Source organism: Cardiocondyla obscurior, linkage group LG12 (assembly GCF_019399895.1).
Source record: "Cardiocondyla obscurior isolate alpha-2009 linkage group LG12, Cobs3.1, whole genome shotgun sequence".
NCBI classification, from domain to species: Eukaryota; Metazoa; Arthropoda; class Insecta; order Hymenoptera; family Formicidae; genus Cardiocondyla; species Cardiocondyla obscurior.
The window spans coordinates 646,181-667,051 of NC_091875.1; the positions used below are offsets into that span (position 1 = coordinate 646,181).

The 20,871-nt window shown below is 40.9% G+C and overlaps 3 protein-coding genes across 3 annotated transcripts in view; 1 reads left to right on the forward strand and 2 right to left on the reverse strand.

The window, feature by feature from the left end:
- Positions 1-313: 313 nt before the first annotated feature.
- Positions 314-1,984, reverse strand: LOC139107315 (ribosomal RNA small subunit methyltransferase NEP1). The gene is made up of 4 exons (XM_070664835.1): positions 1,755-1,984; positions 1,376-1,619; positions 1,066-1,274; positions 314-971 (listed from the first exon to the last, which is right to left on the reverse strand). Exons 1-4 carry the CDS (start codon positions 1,893-1,895, stop codon positions 858-860), a joined length of 708 nt encoding a protein of 235 aa, XP_070520936.1. The 5' UTR covers positions 1,896-1,984; the 3' UTR covers positions 314-857.
- A 338-nt stretch (positions 1,985-2,322) lies between these two features.
- LOC139107311 (outer dynein arm-docking complex subunit 3-like) lies at positions 2,323-7,341 on the reverse strand. The gene is made up of 11 exons (XM_070664829.1): positions 6,147-7,341; positions 5,739-5,944; positions 5,420-5,541; positions 5,198-5,350; positions 5,029-5,130; positions 4,774-4,959; positions 4,562-4,677; positions 4,122-4,478; positions 3,808-3,952; positions 2,717-2,869; positions 2,323-2,541 (listed from the first exon to the last, which is right to left on the reverse strand). Exons 2-11 carry the CDS (start codon positions 5,830-5,832, stop codon positions 2,323-2,325), a joined length of 1,647 nt encoding a protein of 548 aa, XP_070520930.1. The 5' UTR covers positions 5,833-5,944; positions 6,147-7,341.
- A 259-nt stretch (positions 7,342-7,600) lies between these two features.
- The window catches only part of N (neurogenic locus Notch protein), a 184,042-nt gene continuing 170,771 nt past the window's right edge, over positions 7,601-20,871 (forward strand). Inside the window, exon 1 of the mRNA XM_070664782.1 lies at positions 7,601-7,993. Coding sequence (XP_070520883.1) covers positions 7,906-7,993 — 88 coding nt within the window. The 5' untranslated portion in view covers positions 7,601-7,905. The remainder of the gene's footprint in view (positions 7,994-20,871) is intronic.

Sequence of the window (20,871 nt, forward strand, 5' to 3'; positions counted from 1 at the left end):
AGACATGCCGATACCTGACCGATACAGAAATAACGGTAAACGATATTCGTCAGCTTATCTGACGAAGCGATGTTTCAACTTAAAAAAATTTTTTTTGTGTTTTTTTGAGAAAGTATATTAATGATTAGTTTCTCAAGATATTCCTATTTATATTAAATACGATAAGATAATAAGGGAAATTCTTGTAGAACAACTTTTGATGACTACGTATAGGTTTTCTTGTGAAAGTTTCTCTATTAAAACACATTAGTTAAACGCATATAAAGATACATAAAGATACGAGCAATTCTTGCAGATGGAAAACGTCGCAAAGCATTCTAAAATTTGCATTTATTATTAAAGTAATACGACTCAAACGAGTCTGGATCGATTGCTATATAAATATATTTTTTAGAATACCTTATATCAATAAAAAAAAAATATTATTTCCCTCCAAATATTTTTTTGCAATAAACATTTGAGATATACGTATTTTATAATTTAAATATAATGTTAAGTATAAAAAAAGATTCGATACAAATTCAACAAAATGCATAAAAATATGGATATGTATATTCATTTATAATATTTACTTATGCTGCAACATTTTTATAGATATCGTATTCTGTCGATTCATTACAGATTCAACGTCACATTATTTTCGTCGATAATTGCTATTAAAATAATTTAATTCCAAAAACCCAATCTAATTTGAAGTGTATTACTGGTGTTAATTCTGTTTTAGTTCATTTTGTCATCAGTAATCGTATATTTAATTGATTTGCTTGCAAAATATTTAATATACACGATTATATCAATTTTTTGTTCACTTAAAATTTAGTTTATATTTCTTAGTTTCTTATCAATATCTATTTTCATTAAATAATTCCCCAAACTTCTTCAAATGCTGTACATAATTTACTACATGTAACTGCACCTGAGAGAGGATAATTACTAATTGAGAAAGTATCTTCCGTATAATCTGTTTTTACCTAAAAATTAATAAGAATATAAATAATTGTTTTATACATATATTTAAACAAATAACTTATTAAATTTAATAACAATACTGTTTTAATAACTTACTTGACCATGTGCCATAGCTCCAACTACAATAGTAACAGGATCTTCGGCAGGTACAAGCTCTCGCGGATTCAATACTTTATTTGCATTAAATGACATTAATATTTTACGACAGCCGACTGGAAGATGATTTGTAATAGGATTTTTAATCACTTTAAGAAGCTTCATAGGTCCATCTGATGCTCTAACATTGAATTTATGCAACAATTGTACTGCAATAAAATATTTAATATATTAATAATGGAAATACTAAGATTTAAATTCATAATTTTATTACATATATAATAATTAAAAATTAATTATCAATATTTACCCATTAATCCAGCAAAACGTTTGAATGTTCTAGGTATCCTGGTTTGTGGATTAACTTCTATTAAAACATTTTTTTCTGTATGTACATAAACTTGCAGCAATCCAGCGCGATTTAGCGGACTATCCAGTAGCATCAGTAAGCATTGATGGGCTATATCTGGCCTGCATGTGCCTGGTTCGCGATTATATTTTTTTAAAATACTTGCGTGATCGTCACAGTTCAACAATTCAAAGCTATTTCCAACCTGCAATTACGTAAATTCACGCTTATAAATATGGAATATATTAAAATTATGAATTCCTATAAATAATAATGATAAATAGAGTATTAATAAATTTTTAAACATTGACGATTAGAGTAAGTAAAAATATAACCATACTTTCACAGATTCTAGTTGAGCATTTTCCAATATAACGATAAGACGCTTTTCTTGATTCTTGATATGTCCTACTTGCAAATGCCTTGGAGCCGGATCATATTCGTACTCGCTTTCGTCACGCTTTTTTCTTTTATTTCCCATTTTATCTAAAATAATACTTGAAACTAACTCACATACACAAGAAACACGTGCGATCGTATCAACGCGAATGGATACGCCAGGTATAGTGTAACAAACTACCCGCGTCACTGTTAGATGGCACTGCAATATCAAATCTGATTTGCAAGTTTATACATCTACCTATATCTTTATCTAGATTTATAAAAACTAATTTATAAAAATGGCGTAAACTAAAAGACTACACAAAAGAGAATAAAAACGTACTCAGGTGATTAAAACAATTTGTATATATTACTGTAATAGCTTTTTGTGAGCAGCGAAAGAAGTTTGTTTTATATTTTTTCCATTACTTTAATATATTAATATTTATTATATGGATTAAGGTAAAGATCGAGGTATAATAAGATTTTTATTTTTCAAGGCTTTAAAGTTTCCGTATTCGAACAATTCATCTCCGGAAAGCGAATCCTTTACGACGGCTTTTGGTATCGACGAGCAACTGTGCCTGTCTTTTTAATACATTTCTGGATGGGATTTCGTCCTCATCTTCGGAAAGGGGAGCAGCCGGAGTCGCACAAGACGGAAACCTTGGAAACAATGGACCGCCGCTGTTAACACGCATTGTTTTGCCTTCTGCTGAAGTCGTAGCGATCGACATTGTTTCTACCTGAAGAGACAAAGGTGATATTTATGGCCGATTGTGTCAATTTAACGATCCCTTGAATTTCCGCTTACATGAATCACGTAGAATTTGCACGCGAGTTCGAGAAACTGCCCGTGGACGGTATAACATCGATCATAAAAATAACAGATTTAGAAAGCTTAACAAATGTAAAACTGACCTTGTCTAGCAGAGTTTCGTCCACTGTTTCAAGATATTTTTCGGACGCTGTCAAAATTTCCATTCCGTGTTTGACTTTACTGTTTAATAGTTCAATAATTGCTAAAGTATCATCTGCCTTAACATCTTCAAGCAAAGGAGTCTCTGTAACATACTGCAAATGTGTATCTTAGTAAATAGGACTGATTGAGAAAGAGAAAAAATTGAGCTTTTATTGTAAAAATGTTTATCAAGAACAGTTTTAGTTAGCCAATGTACCCAAAGATCGATCAGATAATTTGTATCGGAAATTAACGAGTACTAAATGATTTCAGTATACTTCCAATAGAATCAATACTGATTTTTCACGCGGCTCTCTGCGTGTTACGGAAATGTTTATTTTCTATCGAATACGGAGGTGTTAATGTGCGGGGCTGGCGATGCTCACTCGAGGTGAGAATTACAGAACGTAGGTTATTCAAGAAAATCCATCGACAATAAGAGATGAGCGAGGCCAGGGGGTGTCAGACTTTCCAGGAACAATAAGTAGTCGAAGGTAGTCCCTGTAGTCAGGCATCACTAAAGGTGCTTTACTAATTTAATTAGGCGTATACACGGCATTTCCATTTCGACATTACTGAGCTTTATCCACTGAATATGTTCGTTCGTATGTGATAATTCGTAGAGACACTTTGCTGGTCGCGTAAAGAAAAGCGTTAATTAAGATCTTCCTTTTTTTTTTCTATTTTGAGAGCTGATCATTCCATCAATATTTTTTTATCGTTATTTTTATTCATTGCTAGAGATTACAAAGCGTGCGCTTTGTTCACAAGATTCACTTGCTTTTACTTAAATACTTCGTTAAAAAATATTTTACATATAATAATTTTCAGTAATAAACTACTGTGTGGGGTGAGAATAAAATTAATAGATAACTTTACTTTTAACTGTTCCATTAAAAAATTAATCAGAGATAAAAAAATCATTTTAAGTGTTTCTACAATAAAAAATTGTAATTTTTATGTTACAGTTTCGTCGTAACAACGTAGCTGTACAACTCCACCACAACGCAACAAATCGGTGAGTTAGAAATATTTTTTTAATAACTCTCACCTGGAACTTTTCGCACAATTTATACAGTATATTAGTTATTTCATTTAAAAGTTCACGGATTCGTCGACTTGCACTTTCAGCTCTTTCCCTACGAAATCGTTGTTCATCAATTTGCAAGTTCAGTTTTGCCATTATTTCTGCATTTCTAAAATATTAAAATTTTAATGTGATAAATTAATCAAAGACACAACTCGAACAACGTAACATATAAAAAATTCATATTGTTTCAATAAATTATGTTTTCAGTTTAAATTAATAACTCTAATTGAAGGTTTCAAAATTTTACTATTAATTTTGTTTTCTTGAAAACTAACTGTTCGGCGCTCTTCGTTTCTGAAAATTTTCTTGTTTCTATCTCGATGGTAAGTTCCTGCCTCTTCTTTTCTAATACCATCTTCTCTTGTTCTGTGATCATTCGCATTTTCTGTAGACTCTCTTTGGTCGCTTGCTGACCTAGAAACCGGTTCAAAACTTCTTCGGATCTGGATACTCCAGTGGCGTTCTGCAACTTGGCGAATGTCTCCTCAAGTCGCGTCAGCTCGTCCTTGATTATGTCCTCTTGTATCTGTACACGACTTTTTCCACGTGTTTCGAAATCATCCCGCGGACGTGTATGAAATATCATGCGCTCTAATCGCTCCAATTCCATTTTTCGGTCCGACACACGCTGCCTGATCACGCAAAAATATATAATGCCAATTTATACTTACAACAAAAAGCTAATTTTTTTTAATATAAGGCTGTTATTGTAGACCTATATTCCTTGATGATAGAGTCGCGTTTTTTGCTAGAATTTGTTTCCTCGATTTCCTCTTTCACCAAAGTCTCTTGAGTACTATCTTTTAATTCTATAGCTTCTTCTTTTACTCCCTACAATCAACGATGGCATTAAGAAAAATGTATCATTTCTAATTGCGTTTTCAAATTTTTATTTCTATTAATTTATTACTCACTTCTTGACTTTACCTTTAAGCGTTTGATTTCGTTTTCCTGTTGCTTTATACCGTCTTCCAAATCCTTTAAAGAAGAAGCGTAAAAGACTGACTTTTCTTTTAACTCGGAACAAACAGAACGATATTTCATCCGCGAAATATTTGCCTTAATTTGCATCATTCGGATATGCTCCAGCTGTACTTCCAATGTCTCGATTTTCTGAACGAGTCCAAGAGTGCATTTGTGAAAGTCATAACTTACGAAACGTAATCAGTAAATTAAAATTACCTTTTTCATAGGATTTTCAGTTTTCTTTTTAAATATGCAATGATCGCGTCTGTGTGCCAATTCTTTGCTTTCCGTTTGCAAATTGTTAAACATATGTTCGTGCTAATAAAATGTAGATGTTAAAATATTTTACATAGCTCCAGAAAAAACACATACAACTATTACTTACTTTTGCTTTCTCATATTTAATTAAATCTAGCTTCTTTCTTAGACGCACATTGTTCTCACTTGCCGTGTTTATTATTTCCTCTAAATTACATTTGTTCGTGCAAGCTACAGCATCGCGGCTCAGCTGAGTAGCTCGTTCCATCGCTTCTTTATTCTAAAAGTAACATTAATTAACAAAAATTATATGTCTATCTTTTTTTTTCTGTTTGACAATTTACGTTACATTTTTCGCTCTCGAATATTTTACGTAAAGTTCTCTAACTTTCTTTTTAAGATTAGAAATTTTTTGAGCATTTTCACATTTTTTTGCATCGTATTCTTCGAAATTAGCTTTTCTTTGACCCTCTGAAAAATATATTAATATAATATATTTAACAATAAATTTTCCTGTGAAATATATTCATATAAAAATATTTTTTAATCAAATAACATTTACAATTTGCGATAGTAATGGTGAGTGAACAGGAGTCTTAAGATAAGGTTGCATACAAAGTAGGATGATATAAATTAACAAAGGAACCTTTGGGTAGTTGACCCATTACCTGACAATTGAATTTTTTTCTTGATCTCGACGATCTTCTTATTCAGTTCGTTCAATTTGTTCTCGGTGGCAGATAAAGCTTGATGTTCAGACATGTTTTCTCGATTGAGAAAAGATATCCAAGTGGAACATTGTATTGATTTAATAATATTTTTCGTCGTCTAGACAACTCAGGTCTTTGATGTTGCATGCTGAGAAATTAATATCCTATAAAACGTACAATCACAGAATAGAAAAAAAAGTGTAAATGATTAAAAAACGAATAATTTTATGTATTATTTTATTAACTTATAATTATATTTACAATAGTGAAAAAAATAAATCTTAAAAAGATATATATATATTTATTAAATAATAATATCTTTGATAACTTTCTTTGGAACTTGTGACGCTATGTATATTTCTTTACCTGGTTTGTTTAAAGATGAATCTTACAGAGTGGTCGTCAATCGTCTTTGCACTCACAAGACAATTGTCTGTACTCTGTGGCTGCGTTACGTCGTTGTCGCCAGGCGCAGATGTTTGCAGTTCGATGATAAGGTTAATGGCATCATTAATAAGGCCAATGGGAAGCGTGTGTCTGCAGCTTCACGCGCACATCTCGCGTGCTACGGGCACAAAAGGGTAGAGGAGATTATTCGTAAAGGTCCCTCTTGCCTGCTTCTTTCGCCTCTTCCTCATTTCTCCATCGCGGGACGGTCTTAAGACCGGGTTCACCGAATTATAATTCCGCATTTGTATTCGTTAAGGCATCCGCTGGTTAAGGCTGTAGCAGCGATGAATTTTGCGTTACACGCAATCAAGCGCGGCCGGGCGTTAATTAATGATCAAGCGCGCTATATGCTTCTCTTAGTACGTATACCGTAAGTTGTTGTTATCGGCGCCCAAGACGTAACCTAACCTAATCAGATTTGATACGTGAAAAACAATTGATAGTGGTAATTATTTTTAAATATATGTATATTCCGCTTGTTGCGTTCAGAATCTTAGAGATTTGTTTCGTCATTGTAGGAGCAGTTAGTATTCGAGAGAACTGTTAATTTTTTAAGAATATGAGTGTCTAATCATGAATAAAAATCCAGGACACTTCTTGTGTCCACAGATTAATTAACGCTAATTATTCGTATGTAATTAAGGTAACGTCGTAGAAAAAAGAAATATCAAGTGTTAATTAAAGACATCTTTCACATGAGATATAATGGGATCCGTCGTTAAGGATCCGTGAATAAAGTGCCACATTAATTATTCCGGTTCAGCGATCAGGCATTTTTCGATAGAGACACGTTAGTATAAATTGCTTACAGTAGTTCAACTTTACTCCTATATTTAAATCGAGCAATTCTAATAATTATGAATTTATGTTAATAAATTAATACATAAATATTTATTAACGTTTATTAAGACGGTAATTAATACAACAAAACGGTATAAATATAAAGTAATATCAGGGTTGCATCGGGATATAAATATACGCAAGTTTTTTATTTTTTAAATATTATTCGAGGTTATCTCAGATCATCATCTATTAAAATAAAAATATTCCAGCTTGAGCCGCTCGGACCTGAATCTGGAATCATCCCTCTAAACGGACAACGTGGCGCATGCGCGGGGAGACCTAGCTAGCGACGGAGTGTCGCGGTCGGCGTGCCGTTGTACTCACTCGCTCACTGGCTGCCGCGCGGTGCGGCCATTTTGTGGTGGCGTAAGGATACATCGTGCAGAGGCGCGCAGAGCCGCGCAGTCGGCAGGTGCGCGCGCAACGGGGAACTACTTTCAGCGCGTTAAGCGAACAATAGGGATCCCAGAAGTGTTTCGGACGCGGTCGTGTTCGTTTACGTCGGGGCCGTATGCTTTTTTTTCCCGGAGCCGCGCAAGCACGCTGTGCACACTGGGACCCGATCGGCGACGTATTCGCTGGTGACGCGCGTCGCGTAAGATGCGCCCGGTCGAGTGACGGCACGCGGTGATACACTAACGTACCCGGACAAGTGTGCGTCGCGCCGGGTGAGTGTCCTTTCGTCCAACCTTTCGTTCGTTCGTTCGTTTGTTCGTCCCGAGTTTCGTTTCGCTCCGTGTGTGTGCGCGCCCGTGCTCTCTTCCGATGAGTGTGTGTCTACCTGACGACGTGTGTGGATAACAAAAAGCAACGACCATATATTTACGACGCCATGTCGCCGCCACGGCCAAGATTGGATTACGCGGCCGGACCGTTGCTGCTCGCGCTGTTGGCGTTCACCTGCGTGCCTGCGGTGTCCGGTGAGTACCAAAATTTTTTATATGTGCGCTCCCTCGCGTGATCTGCCACATGTTGCTCCGCTGCTAGGCGACAGGATCGCGACGCCGGCGCATCCAATGCGTCGCGTCGCGTCGTTCCAAGCGACGATGGTTATTCTCATTGATACTCGCGCCGGTCTCGTTGCCCCCTCGAGCTCGAGGAGATCGCCTGTTTTGTTTCTCTCGAGCGCCCGACATTACCGCGCTCGGCTTTGCCTCAGCTTACTATCTGTCTTGAAAATATCGGCCATCACCGGATCGCGTGCGATCGAGCTCGATCTCGCGAGCTCCGCGAGTGTTCCACGAAGATCGTCGATGCGAACGACCGCCGTCTTCTCGAAGATTCGATCGTCAGGCGCGTTTCGTCGGCGCAATTTTCTTTCCTTTTTTTTTTGTGCTCCGTTTTTGTTTACTCGGGCTGAAAGGGTTCGCGTTCGGGGCGCGCGAGAACATGTTTCACCGATCTTCCTCTCGTGTTGGACGGGCCGATAGGTCGACGCTGTCGGCTGACAAGCGCGAAGGCGAGCGTGTGCGGGTCGTCCCGAAGCGACGCTCCAAACGGACGCACGTGATGGTGTGTTTAACAATGCAGCGGCGCTCATTCGCGGCGTTAACGCGGTACCCGGGGGTCAAGGGGGGAGCCGCGCGTACCCTCGTCCCGGTTGATAACCCCTGAGGGACAGGTGCCCAGCCCCAGCTTTCCAGGAAGCGAGCCATCCCTTCTTCTGTGCGTTAACACGTTCAGACTCGACATTTCGCTGTTCCCTCTCGATATTTTGTGCACGAAACGAACGGGGGCCGCGGTGGGCCCCTTCCGCGGGAACCGTATCCTGTTTTGACCCTCTTGCGATTGAGGAGTATTCGATGAGTGCGTTTGCGCTCCCGGGGTTGTCGAAAAATTTTAGGGATTCGAGAAAATAACATTACTGCACAATTTAATTTCTTTTTTTTATTACCATAATTTTTACATAATTTATTCTTTATTAATTTGGACTTGATTTATTAAAAAAGTTACCGAGGTTTAATTTGTGGCTATATACGCGTGCATTATGAATTTAATTAATTTACGAGCATTATAATTTACATTGATAGCGTATATTTACTACTATTACAATTTCTAAACGCTAATAACACGTTCTTTCCAGAAATTAGATAAAGACAATATACGAGCGGAGTGACGCTTTGTGGAAAAAGAAAGAAATAGTAAACCTGTTGAATATATAACGGCCAAAATGATTAACGCGCGCGTTGTAGAGCCGAGATAAACTCGTGAGAATTTCGCGTTTTCTTATCAAACGCTTTACCGTGCGTGGTAATTCGTAAAATATTGCAATGATTTGGCAGAAACGGAAACGACACTTGTGAGAACGTGACCTTTCGTTGTCGAAATGAAGGAACTCGAAAGTATATTAATTAAAATAACATTAAATCGATCGACGCGGAGCGTCAAAATTAATTGCAAAAATTTAATAAAAACATAGATTTAGGGTGATCATTTTTAAATACTTGACGAATGTACGTGGAAATGATGCAACAGGTGGTTGCGAATTTCAATCATTTATTCTGGTATAAGAAAATATACAATTAAATACAATTACTTCTCGAACTTAATTAATAGATTAACGAAGTTGAATAAATATATCTTAATAACATAAATACGATAATCTTTTTATGATTATTTTTCTGAACGTATTCAGCGGGGAATTAATGGACGATAATTGTTTATCTCTGGTAAATTTCTATCTTGACTTTTCGCCGGGACATAAATTAACGTGACGTAATACATCGATGCAGGGAGTATTGCCGCATATGTCGTTGTAAAATGGCGAGCAAGGAAAGTCGGTAGAATCCATCGGATAGGAATAAAGTCAGGGGAGCGTAATTAAAATCCATTAGCCTTATTATTCTTCTGTTTTGCAATTAACCTGCGATACATATTTCGAGGTTCGTCCATAGATCTTTCCGAGTCTTTCAAGAGTCGCACGTTGTTTCAGAATTTGTTCTGCGTAAAGCCAATAACAATTTTCCCCTTTCTCATCTCGTGCACCTGGTAGCTTTTTAAAATTCTTTTTGATTTTCAAACTTGTACTTTACTGACGTATTTCGCTCCTGGAAATTAAGTAACAATGCCTGCAGCGGGTGTCGCGCGAGCACGAGAGTATTCCGCGACTCCGACCGTCTCCGATAACCGTTCCAGGGAATCGGACGAGGATCTCGTTCCAAGGCTCGCGTTCGCTATATATCTCGCGATACTCTGGATGCGGCACGGCTGCGGTGGCGGCGCGCTCCAGACGTTCGCCGCTCTTATGTTCTCAGGCTTTCTCTTCTCTCTCTCCTTAGAAACTGATCCGCCCGGGCTTAACGTGCTTTCACACGAGACCCGCCGCGTTCGCCTCCACGCGAGACGTGGCGTGCAAGGGTTACATTTCGCGAATATTAAAACACCGTCGTGTCGGCGGAATGCCGCCCTGAAAGTATTCGGGATCCCCGTGTATCGAAACGCCGGGATATGGATCGCGCCGTTTGCGAAAGTCCGCGATGTGGCTTCAACATTTTATCCTTGGAGTATCGCTCACTCGCGGGTGATAATGCGTCGAAAGCGGCGCGACCAGATCCGCGAGAGATTTCTACGATAAATATCTGTCCGCCTAAAATGTTATGTCATTCCGCAAATAAATCCGCGCTTTATTGTGCGTCGCGAATGCGCGCCACAATAAAGTTTCGAAGTCATTTCCCTTTCGAGAAGCAAGAAGTCACGTTTCAGGCGCCAGTTTATAATTAAAAAAAGAAATATTTTCCGGTTTCGTAATAGCGTCTCGATTTGCATTTCTTCGTCGTGCACGTTAATTGAAAACTCGATGAATTAAAGCCGACGTGTTTAGCATAACTTGTACCGCGTCGATTTAGTCGATTTCGCATCCCGGACCGATAGGCGTTAAGTTCAATTAAAAACTTTAATATGTCCGGCTGATATTTTTCCTTTCTCGCGCGTGGCGACGATCTAAGTATAGACCGGTGATACAACGTGCAAGAAGTACTGCAGGAAATCGGCTCGATACCACTCCCGGGACATTCGAAACCTTCGTGCGACTTAGAAACCGTCGTCGTGCGATCGACCTGCAACCGGTTTCTCGTTCCCTTTCATCGGTTCAGGCCGGCACACGAGCTAATCCGGGTTCTGCACACGTGTGCAATCAGCCGTGTACACACACATACGCACGTGAAATGCGTGTACGGCTACGTGTGTATGCCGCGGAGTTGCTCCTGCCTTCGTTTCCATTGACTCGCGCGTACGCGCGCGATATTTTGCTAATCTTTCATCCAAGTATCAGAGTATGCCGCTGTGTCAGCTGTTGTTTGTTGCTGTATCAGTTTGGTATCGTTATTAGCATTATGTGCCGCACAATTGAAACGTGTTACGTAATTTGGGAATCGAGTAACGCCATTCGCTTGAGAAAAGCTACTGCGGAAAAAAATTATTGAGTAATGGGAGTAATTTTTTAACGTCGTTCAGAAATCGTTAACATTAAAAATAAAACGTTATAAATCATACATATCGATGTTAAGTTTGAAAGGATTAGACTTTGTTGCACAACTAGGAATAAATCAATCGTTATTTACATTCCCGCAAAAACTACCAATTTTTATAAAATTTATTCTTAATTTATTGCACAAAATAAAAATGCGTAAAAATATCTTAGAGAAGATATATTTTGTGAGAACTTAAGAGCGTAGGGTGGTTGAATGTTTTTCCTTCTCTCGAGATTGAAGATCCCTAGGCGTAGATCTATGTGTCTTGTAATCTAGAAGTCTTTGCATTTTTCTTCCTACTTGATCATTCTTTTCCGTCGAAGGGAGCGGGATAGGAAAATAGTAGGGTATCTCGCGGCATCTGCTAACTAAAAGGGCAAGATCTATCGAGAACCAACCCAGGTATTTGCATTCGTCCCTGCGCTTCTTGCTGGCGTAGATGCCTCTAGCGTAAAACCGCATAATTAAGGACCCTCGCTACCGCACATGTCCGTCCGTCTGTCCGTCTATCCGTTCTTCCGTCCGTTTCTCGCTGCTAGTTACGTCGTCCCGGAAAGATCCCGAGAGGAGAGTCCCGGGGTATCGTGGAAGGATCGAGGATTGTGCCGTCAGTCAACATGCGGGACGGCGACGAGTCCTTATAAAGCATCTATTCCTAAGATCTATTCCTCGCGTGAGCGCTATGCAGAAAAGCTTCGAGAGAAGCTCGATACGTGTACGTTCGCGTGATTTTCAGACAATCGGCAAGTACCGCGATCTTAGAGCGATTAGATATCTCTACCGCTATCAAAACTAAAAATCCACCGTGGGCATCTTTTTTCGAATAGAGAAATTACGAATAATCGTTCCATTTATTTTCTGCGAAAGATATATCGTTACACTTATCCCGTTTCATCTCTGAATTCTTTGCGTGGTACGTTCTGTTTCGACGTATGCTCCCACGCCAACTGACGTTTTTGCATACGCGACACGAGATTCTTCATCGTCAGGCGCCCCGTGTGGTCCGACGAAGGAGCGCGAGAAAGGAGAGACGGCGTGTCCAAAAAGAAGCGAGATGTGTGCTGGTCCACGCGCGACATGGCGGACCACCCGGTGTTGTTTTCCCGCGTAGTTTGCGACGCACGTGGAAGCGTTTTAACGTAATCCGGATTCGTATCGGTTTAAAGCGATTACTTTGGACGCGGGAGCACGGACAAGGATCGTTGTTCATACGCTCGTACCGATGGTGGTTTTTCTCAAGAGTACGGACGAAGATAAGCGCATTCTGCGCGCGTACCGAGTCAACGCGATCGTATCTATTAATCATCTCCGGCTTTAACCAACATCGGTATCGTCTCTCGCTCCGCATCGGCGTAAGAACGCGCGCGCACGGCCGCTCATTCGTGTGATAAATGGCAATACGCGCGCTGCTAAGGCGGAGTGCACTGCACACGGTTGATCGTTGACGGACTAATAACACCTTTCCAATCGTAAAAAGGTCTTGAGAAATCTGTCGTGTTTGTATTGCGATTTGCGTTTTCGCCCAACTCGCGAAATCCAATTTTCACTTGCACTACTACCTGTTTCATTTTTTGCTTGAAGCAAGAAGTTGCACGGTAACATCTTTAAGTAACGTAAAACCATGGCATTGCGGAGTTTAAAAAATTCTCCAGCTACTTTTCCTATAATAAAATAGATTTATTATTATGGAATCATATGCGTTAATTTGCGCTGGTTATCGGATTCAATTAAGCATGTTCGCAACACCTCGGTACATCGTTCAATCGAGTCTTTGCTATCGCTCAATGTTTTTTTTTTCTTTTCTTTTTTTTTCTTTTTTTTTTTTTTATAATTGCCCATTAAAGTCGAGAATCTGATTTAAAGGCGGCCGAGTGCGCCGCGTTAGCTTCTTCAATTATTATCACCGTGTTATGGCCGACCGACATTTTGATCGTAAGAGAAATCGGTAGCAGAAGCGACCGACCGTCTCGCCGTCAATTAACCGCAACGCGGCGAACGTCCATCTATTTTTACGCGTCGCGACTTAAATTAACGATTGCTGAATTTATGTTGTTAATTTTCTCCGTAACGACGGCGCGTCCGATAACGAGCGCACCGCTGCAACGGGGTTTTTACAATCGGCGTCGTGGAACGATGCCTTGATTAATTTTTCACGCGGTCAGTGAAGCCTGTATGTGTCTGAAAGTCCAGGCCCCCTTAGCAGACACGGCTAGTTGGCTCATATTACATGCTTAGGCGACGGAACAATCGAAACCTGTACTTACGCAGCTAACATTCCATTAAATGCGCCGACAACCGCACCGTTAATTGATCGTCCCAGTATATTTAATTATTTACTTGGATAGATACCTTATCTGATGCTTCTAACCTACGATAAATTATTACTTAATTATAATTCTAGCTAAGTTTATCCGGATGGAATTTGTCTGAAACATTTTCTCGGTGTAGGCATCTCTTTTTATTTTTGTCTCGTATTTGAATCTTCGTATTATACCGGACCCCCGCTCTACTTTCGGCAAAATCGCGACTAAGACGCGGACGGAAGTTACGTCGGGCTTTCTCTTTCCGAGTATCGTCGTGGCGAATCTCCGCTCAACTTTGGCGCGTATAACGAGGAAGATATCGCGTGCTAACGTAGTCTTTCGCAACTTGTAAGTGAGAAACGCCGTTTCTATGGAGTCTCATCGCGAAGTCTCGGCACGCCGTACGCCGCGAACGCGTACGTGCATACGTATGAAAGCGTTCGCTCGTGTTCTGAACCGTGCGAGTATCCGTGCGAGCTACCGACGATGGTGTGCGTCGATTTATCAACCACCTTCCCACAAACTGGTCGCTCGCGATCTCGCCATGTGATAACGCACGCTTCGCGCTTACGTTGTCCCGCGCTTTCACGTTGATTGGTCCGCTTGACTTTAATTAGGCGCCTCCGCCTCGCGGAGTACGAAAGGAAGCGGTAGTTCCCGCTGCCGGGAGTCAATTTGGTTTTCTTAAATCGTTGTATATTTGCTACCGAGCCGGCACGATGGCCAAATAAATTTACGATCAAAAACATCGAAGACATCGCGCCGCCTCGCGCGCTCGCAGCTCGACGAATATTTTTCACGACGACGCACGTTTTCGATAAGCCTCCCGCCTTAATTAACAGTCCAGCTGATAAGACGATTACGCAATCGTGGAAGGCTCAATTTATGATACCTGCTAATTGGAATAATTTTCGGATAATTAAGGAATTGCTGTAAAATATGTTCCCGGCTGTTCGATTGCGAAATAAAAGTTTCGTTATTAACACTTATTAGTTGAGAGTTAAACGGCGATTTATCACGTACGTTTTTCGATTTAAATTTTCTCGGAGTTAAAAATTTCAACATACCGGGGAAAGAAAAAAAAAAGAAAAAAAAGAAAAAACATTAGTGGAGGCGCTGGAATGCACTTGCTTGAAACTCGCAATCAACCGAACGTAATCGAACGTGGACGGCAATGTAAATAGCGTATATGCATGCGAATGCAACCGCTGCTCCGTATGCGGCGTACATTGTGTCGCAGAAGAAAGTGGCCGACCGGCAATTTCGTCGCGAATTTATTTCCCATCTGGATAATAAAGTCACATCCCTCGCGCGGACGCGAATGAAGTCACGACTTGATTTCCCGGAAAACGTGACCCCCCTCGAGACCCCGTTCACCCCCTTTCCCTCATCTTTCGCCGCGACTCTCGGCAGCGTACTCTCTACGAAAACGTGACTTTCTCGTATCCCACCCGCTCTCTCGCACATGCAGTGCCATTGTGTAATGGTCCTTGAACCAACATCGACCAGCAGCTGGTCTCTCCCACGCCCTGCCACCAAACAGCACGAGCCCTTGCAGGATTCCCAGGATTTGCGTCTTACGCGTATGTTTCTTTTTTCCACTCTTTTTTAACTCACAAAAGCGGCGCAATTACCGATGACATTGCGGGTTGATCGTGTGCTTTTCGCGGTATGATTTTAAAGAAAACACTGCGATAAAAAAAAAAAAATTCTTTGAATCTTTATTTATTTTTTCTTTATCGCTTTCTTTTCATTGCCATGTGAATTACTGACTGAGAAATGAGACTGGACTTCTCTACACAGGTAAACCGGTAATTCCTGTGCGAACTCCGTAATGCTTGCACATTTTAATAACAGTCCTCGTTAATAATACCCAGCAGAAAGTTCTTAAGTTATTGTTGACATTTAGAATAATTTTACGACGCGTACGAATCATTTGCCGGATGTCTTTACAAAATGGAAAATGAAAAAATCACTTAGACGTCATATTCGCGTATATTTCTCAGCCGTTTAGTCCTCGATTGTCAGTTTCGATTCAAGTGATCGTCCAAGCGGATCCTCCCCTGCGCCGTTTTGTTTCCCCCGTAATGATCGCGCGCGACACTCGTCAATCATCATCGTCGGTCGTGCATTTCCGTCAAGCTTGGCCGAGCGAGCAAGCGAGCGGCCGCAATGGAATTGCACAAGCTCCCCCGTGTTCGGTGCCTCTTTCTGTCCGCGCCCCTTTCTTCGCCGTAACAACGAAATGATCGCACGCATGCCGCGTAGCCGAGGAATCCGCCTATCGACGACGATCGCACGTGTAATCGTGTCGATGCGAGAGCACGTCACGCCGTTTGACCGCGGCTGTGCTCGCCGACGCGTCGGCCCGTGTAAATCTTACGCTACATGCGCCTTCTACGCGAACATCACGCCCCACAGTCTCATTTAGCGTTAAATCGGGCTGTCCGATCCTCATCTCTGACGCCGGCATTGAACGCGAGCCGCGTACTAGATGGATAAGCGCGGAAATTTCGAGTTAGCGACCCTATCGCAAGAATGAGTTTTAATTTTATTTTTTTTCTTGTTTTTTTTTTTTTTTTGCAACTGTTTGCGATAATTTTACGAATCGTCGAGAAAAATATTCTATAACTCGTTGCAACGAAAACGTTTGTTGAAAGTCGAAGATGTACACGTTTACTTGGAGACTTAATTATGCGCGCATACAGCACGGTACGCGAATATTATTCTTACACGTCCATACTTTTTGTCTGATCGTGGAAATTAGCGCTATCGTGCAAACCGTACTGCAACGAAATAACCGCGCTTGGATTGGTTGTTCCGACTTTTCTCATATTTCGCAGGCAGGTCCGTAGAATCTTGACGACCACTGACTACACGGCAAATTCTTTCTCAATTAGCGTGATTTCGAACGTATGAAAAGAGTCTTCGCGGCAATTAGCAGGTGCCAAGCTAATTCAGCGGCGAACCAGATTGGTGACGAGTCAGAAATGGCGAGCACTGACGTGCGACAACCGGTTGGCATCGCCGCGCCAATCTCCATTTCTCATGTTACTGTTCCTTTTATTCCTTGATAAGTATTTCGTACGTCCGTTTGAGCGGAGATGGGGCGCATCCTTTTGAAGTACGCTTCCTGTGTCATGTCTTTATTAACAAATTAAGAGTCTTCTTTTTCCCCTTCTTCTGGCCCGACATTCCGAATCACAATGGACCCGTATTGTTTGCAAGACCCGAGCCTCTCGAAACATCTCGATGAAGTGGAGAACGTTCGCGTGTCGCTGTCTTTGTGTAATTTTCGATATAATTTTGATGCCGCACGAAAAGTTTCCTGTGAATTTCTTCACGATTATATGTCTTTCTCGATCTGTCTGGTCAACATCCGCTCGTCAATGAAATTCTACGTCGTCTCGTAATAGATTCTAACAGATTTCTTTATCGCAAAATATTGTTGTACTTTTAATTAAAAAAAAAAAAAAGAATTATGAAAAATAGACATTAATGAATAAGGAATTTAACAGGGAAGTGATTATAAATAAAAAAAGACTTTAACTTTATATAATTTTATTTTATTATTTTATTCGTTTCAAATATGTATGACAAGATGGATTGAAAAATATTACATAGATGGGGAAATAGTAGTTATTACTCGAATTGATCATATGACAACGTGCGGCACCCTCTTTCTTTGGCCTTTTTAACCGTTTTGAGCCTTGGAGGACCTTTGTATGATTATCGATTGCCAGGTGCGTTTTCGATAAGTCCCCGTGCGTGACGGAACGCGTTAGAAAAGGGTGACACTTTGTTTTCAGGGTGGATAGTACATTTCCGTTAGTTTCTTGAATACTTAACTTAAAGAATATTGCGCACTTTGCCACAGCTCAAATAATTATATTTTAAATTAAATTAAATCAAATTGTATGCAAGAGAAACCTAATTTATAAATTTTAACGATGGATATTCCGTAGAAGGCATAAAATACCCAATGTAACAATATAAAAAAAATTTTTTAATTTATGTGTAAATTTATTACGTTGATTTCTCTTGTATGTCCGATCGTAAAAAAAGTTTCGAGAATTTCTAGATTTATATAACGCGGCAAACCGCACACCACGCAGAACCTGATTATGTGTAAACGATTTCGTTGTAATTATGGGCAATTGGAATGGTAACTCAAGTCGAAACAGGAATGTCATCCAATAATTAATGCACCTCAAACATATGTAACATATGTTTCTGCATTTATTTTTATTCCATTTAATACGATTAAATTTTTTACCCCTCCCTCCTAAGCCACAAAAAAATCTTACGTATGCGCGCGACATAATAAGAAAGAAATCAGTATTTAGCTCTCGTTAATCTCGCGCGGGTGTCCGAGCTGACGGCATTTCTCTCCGCTTCTTACGCTCGTTACTTCGATAATTTGTCCCACTCTCGTTATTTTCGTTCGTGGTGCACGTACATATATGGCAATCGGCGACGAATTATTGCGGCAGGGGCTTGATGGCAATTGCTGCCGATAGCTGTAGCGGACGATGGCGCGCAAAAACCACGCTGATGTCCTGTACCATCGCCGCAGAGAATACTTGGGCGTCTTGTCAGCGGCAGGTGCGAGATACGAAGGTAGCCAACAACGTTTTCACCGTGGTTTGTTCCCCCGAGGATGAGGTTCCGCCGCGGTACTTTGACGCTCATGCAAGGTACGGGAAAACAGCGAGATCGCTCGTGGTTTTTAGTCGCCGGATTTATTTGCGAGATTCCGCACGACAATCGAGAGGTTTTTCGTTTCATCCTTTGCCATTCATTTCGAGAACGCAATTTAACAAAATTAGATTTCTTGCGGGAAGACTGCATCTTCGGCAAATTTTTATTTATATTAATCTCGATATGCGTATCGGCGCTGCTGGTCATCTCGATTAGCTTCCTGCGTTCGAGGAAAATTCGCTGTCCGACCTTTGCCGCTGACCGGTTTTCGATCTTTCCTCTCCGTCAGCACGCAGTCGTTATCTTCATTCGCGCATATATAGACATTTATATCGCGCGCGCCTCTTTGCGCTCGCCGGTCACGAAAGAATCGCCGGCCGAGTACTTAATCGTGCGTTGGTATTTGGGGTCAACGAGGCAAGGGGTGGGAGAGAACGAGACAGAGAGAAGGTACGAGTAGGTAAGGGTTCGCCGATGACGCGGGAGAGAGAGAAAGAGAGAAAGAGAAAGGCAGATTCGACGGCGCGCACTAACAGAGAATGTGCATGTATATTGATCCTTGAACCATCTCTACCTCAGATCAACGTGCTCGCATCCAACACCTTTCTCCTCCGCTTCATCTTGCCCGTCCCTTGCAACCCTGCCGAGCCTCGTACTCTTCCACCTTCTCCTTCTGCCGTTCTCCCTCCCTCTTTCTCGCTTCGCTTCCATTTTCATCTCTTCCCTCCCTGTTTTTCGCGCGCGCCTCCTCGTGATAATAATTATCCGTTCGGCTCTTGCGCGCGGGCACAGCCAAAGTCACGATTCTTCTTCTTGCCACTTCCCCTTATGCAGGTTACGTCCGAGTGTACCGAGTATCGAGAGGTATTTGCAATCGATTACTTCGCTCCTCTGACCTGCCCGTCTTCCTATCGACAACTTGCCCCGGCGTACTATATTCGCAGGACTTTCAATTAATTCTTAATACATTTCTCATTGGCGTTTTATACTGTAGTCTGCATAATCGATCAGTTCTTTGCCCTCCTATGCGTTGTACAGCGATTGGAATTAATTGACTACATGGAACTGTTTAAACATATAAAAAACGTACGAAATGTATACGTTTTTTTTTTTTTTTTATAATGTACGTGTAGTAGAAAGTCAGCATTTGTTGGTTAAAAACCAAGCACGTTAAATTCACTAAAATCCTGCAATGTAAATTATTAATAAAATTAATGCAAAACGTATATTAAAAATTCAAGCGTGTATGTTAAAATTTATTTCTGTCGCTGTAAATGCAGAGAGAAGCTTATATGGTGTTATCGAATATCCTATTAAGGTATAAAATGATAATAAGCCCGATCGGCATGTATCATAAAATAATCGCACGCGTATTCGTAGAGTTCTTTCCTTTTCACGTTTAGTGCGAAAGCTCCGACTCTGTCGGTGCATTCGCGCGGTGATTATCGCTACAGTTTCTCAGTGCCTCGCTGTAGGTATAAACTAATTAACTTGCGTACCCGGTTCCTTTGCATAATGGCCACGTTTGCAGGAACCTTATGCCTCGCACCGAAGGAGGGCCGGCTCTTACATACGGTATTTCCTCGCGTATTGTTCGGCCGAGCCCTGCGGCAATACTCGTACCTACATGAATATAGATACGTTCTTGCACACACGTCGCTATGTTATGCGTACTTATTCATAACGTGCGCTGCGACTGGCGTGCTCGGATCGGCATCGACTTTATTATCGCGAGGCATAAGAACACACCGAGGGGATACTAAGTATAATGGCTCTAGGCTGGGACCTTACATCGACCTAGAAGGGCTCGGTCTCCCGCCTTGAAACGTCTTCGTGCTATTCGCGATCAGTCGCGGTGATTTGCAATTTTACATAGATCCAAGAAAATCGGTCTTGTTCTTACGTTTAATAAAAGGCCGGTCGTTACACGATGCGTCGTAACGGAATGCGTTGCGAATTACTTTCCTTTTTATAGAAGTTTATTCTTAGCCGCGTATTGTGCATTCGTTTATTCGGAGATCTAGTTGACTACTCTTCTCTCGATGGGAATTTATTTGCGCTGCGTTAGGATCTGATATTACCGAGTGTGTCCGCTACTTGATGCTAGGAATGATGGAAATTGCGCGCGATGAATGAGAATCGACGTGATGATGCGTGGAAAATGATCTTATGACATAATTCAATTCTCTCGCGCGAGGTTGCTTCAGGCGAGGTCGGGAGATGCGCAGTCACGTCGATGAAGCTTCATTCAGAAAACGACAAGCCGATTACGGCCGATTGAAAATCATATTTGATGCTGTTCGATTCACGATGTGCAAAGTATGT